General features: G+C 41.5%; 1 protein-coding gene across 1 annotated transcript in view; it reads left to right on the forward strand.

Annotated features, from left to right (window-relative positions):
• LOC126203490 (acid sphingomyelinase-like phosphodiesterase 3a) overlaps positions 1-16,362 on the forward strand; it is a 1,221,386-nt gene that overhangs the window by 745,875 nt on the left and 459,149 nt on the right. Inside the window, exon 3 of the mRNA XM_049937847.1 lies at positions 7,367-7,435. Coding sequence (XP_049793804.1) covers positions 7,372-7,435 — 64 coding nt within the window. The 5' untranslated portion in view covers positions 7,367-7,371. The remainder of the gene's footprint in view (positions 1-7,366; positions 7,436-16,362) is intronic.

Consider the following 16,362-nt stretch of genomic DNA (forward strand, 5'->3'; position numbering starts at 1 on the left):
CGTTTCTATTCCTTTTTGCCTGCTTCATTTACTGCATTTTTATATTTTCTCCTTTCATCAATTAAATTTAATATTTCCTCTGTTACCCAAGGAGTTCTACTAGCCCTTGTCTTTTTACCTACTTGATCCTCTGCTGCCTTCACTACTTCATCCCTCAAAGCTACCCATTCTTCTTCTACTGTATTTCTTTCCCCCATTCCTGTCAATTGTTCCCTTATGCTCTTCCTGAAACTCTGTATAACTTCTAGTTCTTTCAGTTTATCCAGGTCCCATCTCCATAAATTCCCACCTTCTTGCCGTTTCTTCAGTTTTAATCTACAGTTCATAACCAATAGATTGTGGTCAGAGTCCACATCTGCCCCTGGAAGTTTCTTACAATTTGAAACAACGTTCCTGGATCTCTGTCTTACCATTACATAACCTATCTGAAACCTGTCAGTATTTCCAGGTGTCTTCCATGTATACAGCCTTCTTTTATGATTCTTGAACCAAGTGTTAGCTGTGATTAAGTTGTGCTCTGTGCACATCTACATCTACATCCATAGTCCGCAAACCACCTGACGGTGTGTGGCGGAGGGGCCTATGTTGCTATTATAGTTCTTAAACTAATAGCATAGCTTCTCCAACATTCAAACATGTGCTTTTCAGATGTTGCATTTCTGTGAATTGTACGTTCTTGGATGCCATGTGTTACTTTGCTTCCAAGGTAGAGTTCTTATACTCCGTCTAGTTCATGGTCACCACTTTTGGTCCCAAGCTTATCGTTAATCTCATTTATGCTACCCACCGTTACACTCGTCTTTCTTCGGTTTACCCTCAGTCCGTAGCGTTCACTCATTAATCTCTTCATTCAGTATGTCCTCAGTTCTTCTTCACTTCCTCTGCGGGTAGCAATTTGATCAACGAATGATTGATATCGTTTCACGCAGAATGTATGGCCTTGTTGTACCTTCTTTTTATTTCCGTCACTGTTTCTTCACCGCGGGACTGCTACGGTCGCAGGTTCGAATCCTGCCTCGGGCATGGGTGTGTGTGATGCCCTTAGGTTAGTTAGGTTTAAGTAGTTCTAAGTTCTAGGGGACTTATGACCTAAGATGTTGAGTCCCATAGTGCTCAGAGCCATTTGAACCAACTGTTTCTTCGATGTGAAGATCAAGCAGTAGGGTTAAAAGGCTCTACCTTTCTCTTCAATCGTTTTTTAATCCGAGCATTTCTTCCACGATCTTACAGTGCTCCCTTTTGTTTCTTCTTCATATTGGACTGTATATTACCCGTGTTTTCCTATAGTTCATTCCTATTTTTCTTATAATTACGAAGCTCTTGCACCGTTTCACATTGCCGCACGCCTTTTCATTGTGGAAAAAGGGCTATGCACACGTTCTAAGTGCTGGCTTACGAAGCACGTTGCCAGAACGGCCTCTCTAGTTTGTAGTTACAAATAGTATAAAAATTTTACGTAATATGAAGAGTGTCCCAGATTTGGTCTGGCTCTCAGTACTCCCACCAACGGCGAGGTTCTCATCCAATTTGATTGAAGCTCGCCCGACTACTCTTTATATGCTACTTAAAAGACTCGAAGTCGTCCATCTTTGTACTCTTGAACTGTACTGAACAATAATAAGTAAGGAAAACGTATGAAAAAAATTGTATACCATTACAACCTAATCATTACAGCTTGCGGAAAGAAAACAGCTGTAAACGTACATGAAACCAAATTCACTGTCTCAACAGTTTTATGTGTGTGGCCTCAAATATGACCTTTCGGTGTAACACATAAAGAATGCATGTTGCTTCTGGACATGTAATTTCATAGTGTATTTATTGATTTTGCGTACGCATAGATATTATGACTGCAGACGGTTGTTTTCATGTAATGAATAGCGCAGAAATACATATGATAATGGAAATATGTCTCGTGGTATAACGGAACTCTACGTGTGTATCTAGCTCCCTGTCAGCGGTGGTCCTTTAGGTATAGTTCGTGCGGTATAGGTGTATTTTTGCTCCTGATGGGCCGATGAAGCATCCAGAACAATCTTTCTATTAACAAGCTGCCAGTCGTTGTAGGCTGGAGAGGGGGTTACAGCGCAGTGGACGTTAATGTACTAACCACACATCGTACGCCAGAATAGCCACTAGCTTGCCTAACGACTAACTGGCGCTTTATCTTAATTAATCCGTAATGTGGTATCGCGCAATTAGCGCCCGCATAATGTAAGCAGCAGAGGTGAAGAACTGCGGACTTCATCGCTCGCTGCCTGCTTGCCTGCTGCTAGCGCCGGTCTCCTAGATCATCATCTCCGCAGCTGCTGTTGGTGGCGGTGCCACTGCCGCCCACGCAGAGCGGTCGGTATTCCGGTCATTGAAGGGAGCGCCCGGCGCGTGTAACTATTCATTAGCCGTGTCCGGTGTCCGCCGCCGTCCATCAGCGCTGCACTGGGATTAGCCGCGGTGACCTGCCCGCCGCCACGCAGGTACAGCCGGCTAACCCAGCGCCGTGGTACCTACCAGGCGGACTGCGAGTGGCTGTGATTGATGGCACTGGATACCATCCACACCATTAGTGCTTAGTGCGTGCCGCCCTGATCTGGTTGTACTGACCTCCGACTTGCGTATGGAGAAGAAAATCACTATTAGTCATAAGCTTCTTTGAGCGGTTAGGAAACTACTCCGAACGCAAAGTGAGCTTCGTAGTAAACTGAAACATAGGCAATGCCTTTAAACTGTAGGAAGCCAAAATTACATAAGAGGAGTCATGCATGAGGTACAACGAATTTGAAAGTAACATTCCCTCTAGTGACCAAATAAAAGTTATGTAAGTCTGTAGCTTTCGTGCCGTTGTCACTGAAATTAAAATCATCTGGGTTATTACACCGCGTCATATTTCCTCTAAAATGCTCGAAGTTTCAACCCGTCTGCTGAGACCTTCCTCAGGATCTTCCGGTGTCCACTACTGCTAGAACACTGTGAGAGACGAGTGTTTCGTCCTCTTACAAAGTGAAGCTTTCCCCGCATTAGTGCTGGAGAAGTGGTAGTATTCTTATGGCTACCGTTGTTGGGCCATAATCATAGGCTAATATTCCCGCACTGATGCAGAAGAACGGGCGTTCTTGACTAAACTCTTGTGGATACTATTCGTGGCCCATCGTAATTGGATAGATAGGCATTATTCCAGACTTACGCTGGAGAAAAGGGGTTGTTGGTTGAAATTCCTCCAACTGTTGCTGGTTGGCCGTCGTCATTGGCTAGATTCGAAACGGACAGAGCCAGAGAGGGGGGAATGTTTCCCCAACATATTATTGTCGGCCGAGGTGACTTGCAGCGCGTTGTTTATGTCTGACGCACACCGGGGCCGCATATTCACTTCCTTGATGGCGGCGACCCACGATGCAGGGAGTCCAAAGCTGTCCTGTCTATTGAAATTACAAGCATTATTGGAAATTTCAACCGCTTCTCGGACCTTTCTTCTGTAAATATTGGCCTCTTTAGCCAGCACACGTACGTTATTGAAATCGATGTCGCAGCCACAGTTCTCATGATGTTTCGCTACTGCAGATTTTGCACTTTGTTTTAGACGCATCTGCCTTTCGTGTTCCTTAATGCGTTCTTTAACAGTTCTTCCCGTTTCTCCTATATACACGTTGCCGCCACCACATGTCACTTGATAGACGCCTGCATTGTAGAGGCAATCAGGAGCATCCGTTTTCCGTCGGAAAAAATCTTTTATTTTGTTTTAACTAAAGAAAGATGTCTGAATACGATTTTTCTTTAGAACTCTGCTTATGCGGTCAGTGACCCCAGAACGAACGGTAACCTAACTGAGTGAGAAGGCGGTTTCTCGTCATTATTATTAGCGTTATTAATATTCCGCCTAAAAGCCCTGTCGATTGAATGACTACCATAGCCATTAGCCTTCAATGTTCTCTTTACCATATTTAAGAGGACGTGACACTCGTCTCTGCCAGTCTTCTAGCAGTAGTGGACACCATAACTTCCTGAGGATGATCCCAGCAGAGGGGTCGAGACGTCGATAATTTTTAACTAATAAAAGTTGTACGATAATTTGATCTTATATTATATTAAGGAAATAAATCATTTCTGAGAAAGACAAACATGTAAAATTGTGTTTTATGAAGTCTTGTCTGAAAGTACGAGGGTGGTCTGATTGTAAAAGATGAAAAATCGTGTTTGGTGCTGTTCTTAAAAATTTCAATTTGAAGGGCTGGATTGCTGGAGAAATCAAAACAGAATTCGATGAAGTCCACGTAGACTCTGCGTCATCGTTGAAGAGCACTTACTTTTGGATTAATGAGTCTGAACGTAGTCGGAGAAGCACCGAAGACGAGAAACGCTCCGGCCGGCCAACACCGGAAAGAAAACCTTTCACAAAATCCATGATATGGTTATGTAAGAGCAGTGCACAAAAATTCTTAAGATTTTTGAAACTGCAGGTATCTCAAGTAAGCGAGTGCATAATATTCTGCACGGACAAGTGAGTATGAAAAAGCTCTGAGCGTGGTCGGTGCCACGATTGCTCACAATCGACGAAAAGCGCAAGCTGCACAACATTTCAGCACAATATCTGGCGATGTTTAATCCCAATCCGCAAGACCTTTTGTGCCAGTTTGTGAGTGTTGATGAAACCGGGATCCATCATTACTCACTAGAGTCTAAACGGTCGTCAAATATATGGAAAAATACTTGTGGAAGTGCACCAAAGAAGGCAAAGACCATTGTGTCAGCAGATAAGGGGATGACTACCTTTCATTGATAACCCTAGGTAATAAACCAGATAGATTATCTGGAAAAAAAGCAGAGCCATAACTGGACCCATTGTGCGTCATTGTTCAATCGTTTAAAACTTGGGTTGGTTGAAAACAGACAGCACGCAAAAAAACGTTTTTTCGCCACGGTAAAGCACCACCCCACGTATCAGAGACAACAATGGCGAAGTTGCATGAACTAGGGTTTGGATTGGTTCCCAATCCACAATATTCATCAGACTCAGCCGTATGTCACTTCTTCCGATTCCCGAATATTAAACTTCGGCCAGGAAGCGATTTTTGTCTAATGAGGTACTGATAGTAGAAGTCAACGAGTATTTAGCAGAGATGGAAAAACTGAAGGATCGTTCGACTAGTGTACATCCCTCATAGGAGACTACGTCGAGAAGTAAGGAGAGCCGGCCGATGTGGCCGAGCGGTTCTAGGCGCTTCAGTCTGGAACCGCGCGACCGCTACGGTCGCAGGTCCGAATCCTGCCTCGGGCATGGGTGTGTGTGATGTCCTTAGGTTAGTTAGGTTTAAGTAGTTCTAAGTTCTAGGGGACTGATGACAACAGATGTTAAGTCCCATAGTGCTCAGAGCCATTTGAACCAAGTACTGTAAGGCGAGTTGCTTACGAAACAAGCATTTTTTCTCACTTTTTTAACATGCTTAACAAACGACGCTTATCTGGTGTGTAGCGTCACATGGAAGTGAAATGTGAAGGATATGCAAATTATTTAGATAAGAACAGAGTGGAACCTTTTGAAATATAGGGCTACAGGAGCATGCTGAAGGTTAGGTGGATAGACTGAGTAACTAATGCGAATGTCGTGAATCCAATCGAGGAAAAAATAAATTTATGGTACAACTGGACCAAAAGTAGGAATCTACTGATGGGGAGCGTACGCACGGATGAAGGAACAGTCAATCTGGTAATGTGCTGAAGTGAGGGGGTGGAGTAAACACTGCAGGGACAGACCTAGGCAGGTATACATTAAGCAGGTTCATATGGGTGTAGGTTGCAGTAAGGAGACTGCATCTAATATGGCTTACCCACCTACGACTGTTGCGATTTTCTGTGCAAAGATGCCTTTGAATTGCTTCTCCAGTTTAGAACTGAACTGGTAGCTGTAAACAGTCGTTTTACTTTAAAATTACGAGAAATCACAACAGTCACAGCAGTTATATGAGCGGAATGGTCATTTTCCCTATAAAGTCACATAGGGAGTCGCCACATCTCCTCAAAAGGTTTGGCAGTTGTTCGTTCCTACCGTCAATCACGTCACACTACACAGTTTTCCCCCTTTCTATTTTTATTTTTTAAAATTTATTTCGCCTCCAGTGGGTGTACTCTATTTAGCCACCTAAAACACATGCTTTCAATGGACACATAATTGTATGGTGTAGATAAATGAATATTTTTCCTTGTAATGCTGACAAATTCTCCAGAAATGGAAGGATAAGCGTAGTGTAGACAGTCTCACTACTAGCAGAGCAGTCATGGACTGTGCGGCTGGTCCCGGCGGAGGTTCGAGTCCTCCCTCGGGCATGGCTGTGTGTGTTTGTCCTTAGGATAATTTAGGTTTAGTAGTGTGTAAGCTTAGGGACTGATGACCTTAGCAGTTAAGTCCCATAAGATTTCACACACATTTGAACATTTTTTCGAACATCACTACTAGCAGAACCGGGCAGGATACACTAGAGTAGGGAGGGAGCTGCATCAGACCAGACCACGGAAACTACGCTAATAGCTAGACCATAACCATTTGACACTCTGAAAGAGACCTAGTTGACATACATTGTGGACCAAAAATACTTGCACTTTTTGAATGAAGTTGCTTCACTGCACCGGCAGTATATACTCCCGGATTACTCATGTAGACAGCTGTTCTGAATTCGAATACTAGAGTATTTACTGCATCGTCTAACAGTTCTGCCAGTAAAATGCAGTCTTTGGTGTGTCTTATCCACAACATTTTCTGCGTGATGGTTCCAATGTAAAATGTTCCTATTCGTAATCCCTAGGTATTTAGTGGAATCGACAGCTATTAAGTTTGCATTATGTATTATGTAACCGAAATTTTACCCAAGTTCTTTTATTACACATGTGGAAGATCGCACACTTTTTATTATTTAGGAGCAATTGCCATATTAGCGAGTGGCATTCAGAATCGTTAGTAGAGTTTGTGCTTGCGATTTTCGAGTGATTCCTTCAGTGAAGTACAAAATAAATGTGGACAGCGTCATACAGTGAACAGTGATTTCAGTTCTCCTATTTGGCAGAAGAATTTGACAATATGCCCTGTTCCGTCGTGGTGACTCTGATCGCCTGAGACAGACTCCCGCCTTTCCTCAGAAGCGATGAGAGGTCAACTACGAAAGGAGTAGTTGATGTAATAAAGAAGTAATTTTCTTATATAGTACATTTCGCAATATTGTCATTCGAAAATGTCGTGTGTGTTTCAGTACCGTTAGATCTCTGCTATTTCCTGTTACACTGATGTCGAGAACCGAAATGCACTATTATCAGACAGTGGCACATGTGTCTTTTGTGTTTCTCGCAGTATTAGTGTAACGCTTCCTGTTTTCTCCTGTTGCAGGCAGGATGCTGATCATTGGAGCTGCCCTCTACCTTATTCTGCTTTTCACTGCGTCGCACGCCAAGATTGGTGAGTCCGCTGCATCAACGCTTTCGTATATAGAATATGTGTAAGAAATCGAACAGTCACTAAGTGATCAAGCGGCTGGAGTAATTTTGTTGTTTCCCATTGAAAATAAGTCACAGAGTAGCGAAGTAAAGAAAATAAAGTTGTGTAAACCTGATCTGATATGTATTCTATCAGACTACCGTTTCATTGTACCAGATCAAACCATATGACGTTCTTGTTCGGAGTAGATATTATGTTTACTATCTAATACGTTTCTCGATGTGTCTTCATGGCTGCTTGGCTGTGAGCACGTAATAGCTCACAAAAAATAAAAAAAATAAAAACGCTCATATTACTAAGCAACTGTTTGCCCCTTTCTGCAAGCCTCGAGGGATATAATGCACTGGGTTGTTAGTGCATATTTTTCTGTTTTCTAAATGTGCTTAATAAGCATTGGTCTCCCTCAAAATTGAACCAGCACGATTCCACGTAACTCTGCATTTGTTTATTACAGTTTTGCATACTATCTTCCGCGAGGACACTGAAGATTTTGCCGCTGTTGGCATCAAGCGAAATGAAAGAGCATATCTTCACTAAACGGTCTCTTCGCTGCTACTGACTCGGTCGATTCAAAGCGTAAGGACACACTTGTTTCATTTTTTGCGGTTTGGTGCCTCATAGCTGTAGTATGCCTAAGGAAAGACGTATTTATGTACACCATTGGTTACTCCATGAACTTTACTAAACTGTGTTACTAATTTATGTGTATTTGATATACCTGGTCTGGCACTGGTCAACAACTTGCTGTAGCCTCTTGGTTGCTGATTTATTAAACATAGTTGCCTTAATAGTGACATAAGTAGGCAAACATCAGTAACATGCAACAAAAATACAGATGTTTGCCTGTTTAAGTCAATATTAAGTCAACTGAGCTTAATAAATCAAAAAGCAAAAAGTTGTTACGAATTTTTTGCCAGTGACAGACAATGGTCCACATTGATTGAAATTAGTAGCGTATTCTACTGAAGGTTATACAGCAGCTGTTCGGATACATAAGTGATGTACTAAGTTCATCGATAAACAACAATGAAGTATTAACACGCCCCATCACAAATAGTTACTTAGCAGTGCAAGTAGTCTCACTTCTGTAGTGTCGAGGTGGTATACGAGTAGCTTCGGCATCTGATAGTGATTGCCAGTATCTCCACAAGATTGAGCGTTTAATATGGAATGGTACTGCTACAGAGCCTCGTACGTTCGTAACTCAACCGTTGAGATTTGTAGACTTTCCCGGCTTATCTTCTGGCGAAATCAGATAACGAGTATGACACTTGTTGGAAACCGAAGAGCTCATAATTATACTTTCTGTATAATTTAAAGAGAATATTCGCGGTTACTGAGGTTTGGCAGATAGTTCCAAATCAACGAATTGATGATTTAAAATGAAAAATATTACTGAATTATTCAGTATTCAATCGAGTGCAATCGTCCATCCTTTTTTTATAGATTCTTCAGTCACTTTTTGGTAGGTCAAATCCATGTTCATTGGTACTTGTTTACTTTGACCCAGTCTCTGGTATATTTAACCATCTTCAGGTAACAACTGACTAGCGTCCATAAGACACACTATACTCCGTTCATCACAAGAATAAACCCAAAGTAAACAAACGCAAACGCGATGATTGGTCCGAAGCGGTAGCACACGAACACTGGTGTTGCTTCGCTCTCGGAAGTAGGTCCTACTCATGTGTTAGATATATTATTAGTAAGTTACGTTCAATGAAACTTTAAGGTGTTCTAATGTATTAACAGATATCCCCAGCGTTTTCTTACTGATGCTTTATTTATTTAAAAAATGGTCTCTGCACTTGTTCTCTGATTGTCACGCTGCTAATACGCGGTACAAAAATGACTGAAGCCGCTTTCTGTTCCGTAGTGAAACACGCATGTGGAACACGCTTAAAAAGTGCCGAGAAATAGATTGTTCTTAATGTTTTTCATAAACTTACAGAAATAACCGGCTCTGAAGTTTTCCGAGCACTGTATCTAATACAGTGTAATTACAAATACACAGAAGAATTGTAGTGGAACCGGTAGCAGCGCATACTGATAACATACTGAAGGTAATTTCGCTGGAACCTTCAACATCGCTGGTTCAAGTCTCACTTCAGTAAATTTATTTTCGTTCAGTTTGAAATAACTATATCTCGTAATTGTAAAATTCATCATTTTTTATTAATAATGAATGTCTTCTAGTTTTTAATTATATATTGCACGCGAAATTTCTGTTTTCATTTTCAATATAAATTTTTAATTATCGATATTTTATGAAAGATTGTTCATAAAGGATGCTTACATTAAAAATCTATTTAATTTTTTAGGACAAAAATGAATAACCAAAGACTCTTTATTTGGAATATGTCCATTTTTTTATACCACAGATGTAGTCTCATGCCAACCATGGTGATAAGTGTCGTAGAAACGTGAAAAACAATCATTTTCACACAGTCGACATCACCTGCATTTTTACATTCATCACTCGTGTTTGCTGTTAGAACACTATATTAGGTTAGAAAGAGAGCATTTTATGCCTCCCGTCTGGTCGCCTAAGAAGCGTACGGTAGTGCTGGAGTTTTGCCGAATATTTTTTCATTCTCTTTAAAAATTAAATGAGGTTCGAAGCTATATTGCTTCTTAGCCCGTCTCTTTTGACGTCTGAAATGCAACTGCTCACATCATTGCAGGTTAGTTGGACCAGCCAGCTGGGCAATGCTGTGCAAGTTAAATGCGGTGGTAAAGGTGTTGTCCCGAACTGTCGCTCAGTCTATGTGCTTGTAACACACCATAAAATGTATCCTTATGATCGTTCTTGATTGTACTGGATACAGGTTGGCTTCCGCTCGACGTCAAACGAAAACCAATGAGATTAAAGGATATGCGGAAGAATATGTACACTCTTCGGCCATCTGCCTAACAGTCTTGATTTGATCCCGATTAATTACCATCTGTCCCGAATTTGAAGGATCTTTTTTGGCGGAAACTACTATGGAAATGGCAATGAATTGAAAGATTATGATATTCACTGGTTCAGCAACCTGGTGGCAACTGACTATGCTAGAAGCATAGGATAGTGGTGCGACAAACACATTTCAAGGACGACTACGTAGAAAAATAGCAAGATATCGGAATATGTTGTAAAATAGGTATACTTTTATGATCTTGAATGAACGTTCTTATCTTTTAATCTGTTCTTCGTCTATCTCTCTCTCTCTCTCTCTCTCTCTCTCTCTGTTTGTGTGTGTGTGTGTTTGTACAACCTTTAATAAAGCAATCTGGAAAATAAAAGTTAATCATCAGTGTGATCATTGTGAAATAATGAAGTACAAGGGGCAAAAGAGTTTTCGGAATGGTACTCGATCTGGCATTTCTTGGCGATGCGCTGGCGCGGGCGGGTCGTACAGCATGAAATATCCGTGCTCTTCGTGGCTGCACAATGCGTACGATGCGACGTGTCTCCTGCCGGGAGCTGAAGTTTCCTTACCGTGCAGTGGCTTTCGGTAATTCCTCTGCTACAAAATTCAAGGGAACAAAAACTAGGAGAGAACGATGAAAGTCAGAGCACTATGATATGTGGCTCTGAGAATACAAGACGGGTTGCCGAGGCAACTACTTGGATCTGAAGACGATCTAGAGTGATCGAAACATGCAGTCCAATTACGAATGTGCAACTGAGACGAAACAATAAATGATAATTATCTTATATGTCCATACAGTTGCTGAATCTTCCAAGACGATTAAGTCGACTACAGTGAAATATCTTTCACAATGTGAGTCTACAATTCAGAAAAAACTGATGCAGTGACATGCAGATAGAAACTAATAGAAAAGTAATTTCCTAGATGAGGGTTGGCCCCGGGAGCTGCCGGAGTGCACGATGGGCACTTGTATCGTCGTGTTGGCACGATGCGACCTCAGCTCGCATTCGCCTATTCGCGAGCGGGACTACAGAATGACTATAATACAGGATCGGCAGCTGACGCTCGCGCTTATAGCTATATTCGTATACTTCGCACTTCCGTAAACATTACAGTATGGCAATGCAATGAATACTTACGACATTGTATAAAATGTGCGTAGTATCTCACCAATTATTGCAAGAGCTCCATCCGCTGCAGTCAACAAAAGTATCCTTAAAGACCACACTTTTGTTACACAAAAATGCCATAGAATAAAAAAGTAATAATAGCTTACAACAATTCTGTCGTGAAGAAAAGCACATGAATTTACGCTACCGCGTATGTTTTTATGCGCCATCTCGCCACTAAGGCTTTGCATGTCCATTTATCAAAAAATGGTTCAAATGGTTCTGAGCACTATGGGACTTAACTTCTGAGGTAATCAGTCGCCTAAAACTCATAACTACTTATACCTAACTAACCTAAGGAAATCACACATATCCATGCCCGAGGCAGGATTCGAACCTGCAACCGTAGCGGTTGCGTGGTTCCAGACTGTAGCGCCTAGAACCGCTCGACCACTCTGGTCGGCTCAATTTATCGTTTATGAAACAATCGAGTTGGTTTCCGATGTTTGTCTACAAGTATTAGTCTCCCTACGCGAACAGTACGTTCTTCAAGTCTCACTTTCTTCTGAGCGTGAAGATATCGTTCCAGCTTCGTTCGAAAAACCAAAGGCAGCTAAACTCGTTCAGATGACATCTGCAAACGATGGAGAAGCTGTTGATGGTCTGCAATTCGCCTTAGCCCAATACAATGACAAACTCTACGTGGTCTTCTTTTGCTAAAACTCACTCTATAAACCGGAGACGACCATTCGCCTTCCCTACCACAATCCTCTCATGCGCTTTCTAATTCACTACTAATGTTGTTTCGGAATATTATAGGTTTGATTTTCCTACCCATCCGCATTAATTTACATTTTTTAACATTAAGAGCCAGCTGCCATTCATAACACCATGTAGAAATTTTGTCTACGTCATCTTGTATCAACCTACAGTCACTCATCTTCGACACCTTCCTGTACACCACAGTATCAAAGCGAACCAGACAGATCTCGTATATAGAAAATAACACTCCTGTTACAGTTTCCTGGGCATTCCTTACGTTATCCCTCTCTCCGACGAACACTCGCCGTCGAGGACGACATATTGCGTTCTATTACTTAAGAAGTCTTCGAGCCAGCGACATATCTTGGATCCTACTATGTATTCACGTACCTTCGTTAACAGTCTCCAGTACAGTGTCGAACCCTTTTTCGGAAATCTAAAAGTATGGAATCTGCCTGTTGCCTTTCGTGATGTGGTTCTCACCTTGTAGATACCTTACGAGGAAGAGGAAAAACCGAAGGAAAAATCATATATATAACAGTAACATTTTCAAGAAATGTCATACATTTATATGAACTTTTTTCTCTCTCTCTTTCATGTTTTAGTTCGAGACGTTTGGCATTCTTTCCTCAGTATGTAAAGTGATCACCAATTTCTTATGACGGAGTTGAAAATGTTGCTTCACTTTGTACTTCATCCACGACCATAGAAGAGCATTACAAAACAAAGAATGAGGGGCTTTTTGCGTTTCAATAAAAAGTAATTTTCCTCCCACTGTTGATTGAAGTTTAGGGTTTCGACCGATTTTCGTTTTGAGGATTTTAACTCCTACTGAGGCATTTTCCTTTCAGTGATTTTATCATAATGTGAAGAGATTTCAACACCTATTACGCTAACGGAAGGAAGTAAACAGGCCCAACATGCCGCGCGCACATCTGTAACAAACGATCAGTGTTAACGATCAGTGTTAACAGAGAGGTGGAGGTAAACTTCTGGCTGACAGCGCCCGCAGGCGAACAGTGTGGGCGCATACCCACAATAGCGCATCTGCACACCCCTCAGCTACTCGTTTCCACTGTGTACATTCTCTTTGTATACTGAACTCATATTATAGGGTTATTTCGTTGAGATTTAGAATATTGTCATGATAAAGACGTGAGTGATGATTTCAAATGTGAGATATAGATGTTTGCGAATTTAAAAATCTTCACGATTGATCAGAAAAGTTGTAAGTAGGCTACTTAGGTTTTTATGTTGCTAACGCCTCGTATCGCTTTGTATGAAAATCACTGACTGTGCTGTGTGCAGTCTGTGGCTGGTTGGCATTGTTGGAATATTCGCTATTGTAGTTTTCGGCAGTTGGATATGAACAGCGCGTAGCGGTGTGCAGTTGGACGTGAGACGCTAGCAGTGGTGGATGTGGGGAGAGAGATGCCAGAGTTTTGAGAGCGGACGATCTGAATGTGTGTCCGTCAGAAAAAGGAAATTTGTAAGACTGGATGTCATGAACTGACTTTTCAACACTATTAAGGTACATACATTGTTTGTTCTCTACCAAAATCTTTCATTTGCTAACTGCGCCTATCAGTAGTTAGTGCGTTCAGTAGTTTGAATCTTTTATTTAGCTGGCAGCATTGGCGCTCGCTGTGTTGCAGTAGTTCGAGTAACGAAGATTTTTGTGAGGTAAGTGATTCATGAAAGGTATAAGTTATTGTTAGTCAGGGCCATTCTTTTGTGGGGATTATTGAAAACCAGATTCCGTTACACTAAAATATTGTGTGTCAGCTTAGTGATGATCAGAATAAGCAAAGAGAGAAATGTCTGAGTATGTTGAGCTTTGCTCAGCTGTTTGTAAATCAAATAACGTAAGAGGTTTACCAGCGCAGTAATTAATAATTTTTCTAAGGGGGCGTTTCAAAGTGTTCCAAGGCGAGACCTGATTTTTTATTCTTAATAACAATGTATGAAAAGCTATGTGTCAAAAACTTAAATTTCACAACACAAGTCTCTTCTAATTTTACAGAAACAATAAACTTCATCTGAACGAAATCCTCGACATCATCTAGTCCAAATCAGAAAAAAAAAAATTCATCAGAAATGTTACGTCTTTGGCCTACATTCTAATTCGCAGCATTGGTACCTAGATCACAGAACAACCAAATTCTCCAAAAGACTGTCACTAGGCACTACCCTATCTAAGGAAAAGAGAACCATAAAATTGAAAATTTGTGGTAAGTTCCTATGGGACCAAACTGCTGACGTCATCGGTCCCTCGCCTTACACACTACTTAATCTAACCGCGCGAACCATGGAAGACCCTATATGACACATAATAAAACAACAACCACAAATCCAGAATGAAGGTATGAGCTAATGAGTTTGAGCTAATGACAGCAACTGATAGCGATAATTCAACGGCGGGTTTAATCTAGGACTCAAAGTCACACCGGAGGCCTGAGCACGTCTTTATCACCTTCTGGGCCGATAGTGAAAAGGTCATAAACTAATAGACCGATTCCAACAAAATTTGGGACAAGTACTTAACACTTGCATCTGAAACTAATTTTGTAAACGAGCAGTTGACTTTGGACTTATTCCAAAGATTCCAAGCATTTCTGAAGCGAGAGGTCCTGAGATCTGACGTAAGGGCACTTCGCTCTGTAACAAGGTTACGCAGTAATTAACCAATGTGTTGCAGTGTGAAAGCTGTATAGTGGAATAAGTATTTGTCATTAAATTCAAATGTCTACCAGTACAAAGTCATTTTACTTTACTGAAGAACAGAGACTATTTGCGTCACAATATTTTCACAGAAAACACACATCGCAACTTAAAGAGGATGACGCTCCAATAGCAAAGTTCGAACTTAATTAATATTCATGTAGGCGTATATCCGTCTGGCATCATCAGGACTTCGCCGTGCGTATCTCATATCAACTGGGGGCACAGACGATATCCAGATAAGGACGCTGAGTGAAACTTACAAACTGAAAATATGTCACATTAGGCATAACAGAAGTGGTGGGCGTTATGAGTAAGTTGTTATTGCCATAGTCAAATGGCTATGAGCACTATGGGACTTAACATCTATGGTCATCAGTCCCCTAGAACTTAGAACTACTTAAACCTAACTAACCTCAGGACAGCACACAACACCCAGTCATCACGAGGCAGAGAAAATCCCTGACCCCGCCGGGAATCGAACCCGGGAACCCGGCCATGGGAAGCGAGAACGCTACCGCACGACCACGAGATGCGAACATTGCCATAGTCGTTTCTTGCTGAGTATGTAGCGCAGTGACGCTCTACTTACGCAGCAGGTAGAAAAAACGTTCCTGCAAATGGTAATCGCAATGTAAAATTCACAATGGCTGTGGGAAGAACAGGTAAGCATGTTTATTATCAGTTGGTACTTGTTAGAAAATTGTTTAAGTCAGTAAATGTAATTTGTACATTTAAATAAAATGAATACTGATAAAAAGAGTACTGTACTTGACTATTAAAATTGCCATTAAAGCCAAATGGTCAGCTAACGTGGTTGAGAAGAGACTTTCGAGCGGGACCACTGTCGACGACGAGTACTGCGGTCTATGGGGAAGTCAGCAAAACCCTCCACCAGTGGCGAAATCATGACGTCATAATTAGTAATACTGCTTTATTTCTGCAACAGTCTTACAGCTCTTTGATTGGAAATCCCTAACCGCAACCTCGTGTATATATAAAAGGCAGCACTTCTTTTCCCCTTGTGTTAGACAATCATTGTCTTTCATATAACACGAGCAGCTGATTCCGCTGATGTGACATGTTGCTTACTCGTTGTTATAAATCTGTTATTCGACGCCAACGTGCGGTGTGTAGTCGAGAGTACTCCGTGTAACTTGTCATCTCATTCCTCCCCGCGTTGTACTCACAAATGCTGCAAGCGAAGGAGAGCGGTCGTGAGAGTCCGTATGGCCTCTCATCTCTATGGTATTCTCTTCGTATTCATCTGACAAGACTTGCGAGGGAGGATGTAATATGTGGCATTGCTCCTCTTAAAAAGCACGTTCTCGAGAATTGGACACTAAACGTCTCCGTGATGCGGTAAGCCAATCTGGTACAG

The sequence above is a fragment of the Schistocerca nitens genome, chromosome 1, assembly GCF_023898315.1.
Source record: "Schistocerca nitens isolate TAMUIC-IGC-003100 chromosome 1, iqSchNite1.1, whole genome shotgun sequence".
NCBI classification, from domain to species: Eukaryota; Metazoa; Arthropoda; class Insecta; order Orthoptera; family Acrididae; genus Schistocerca; species Schistocerca nitens.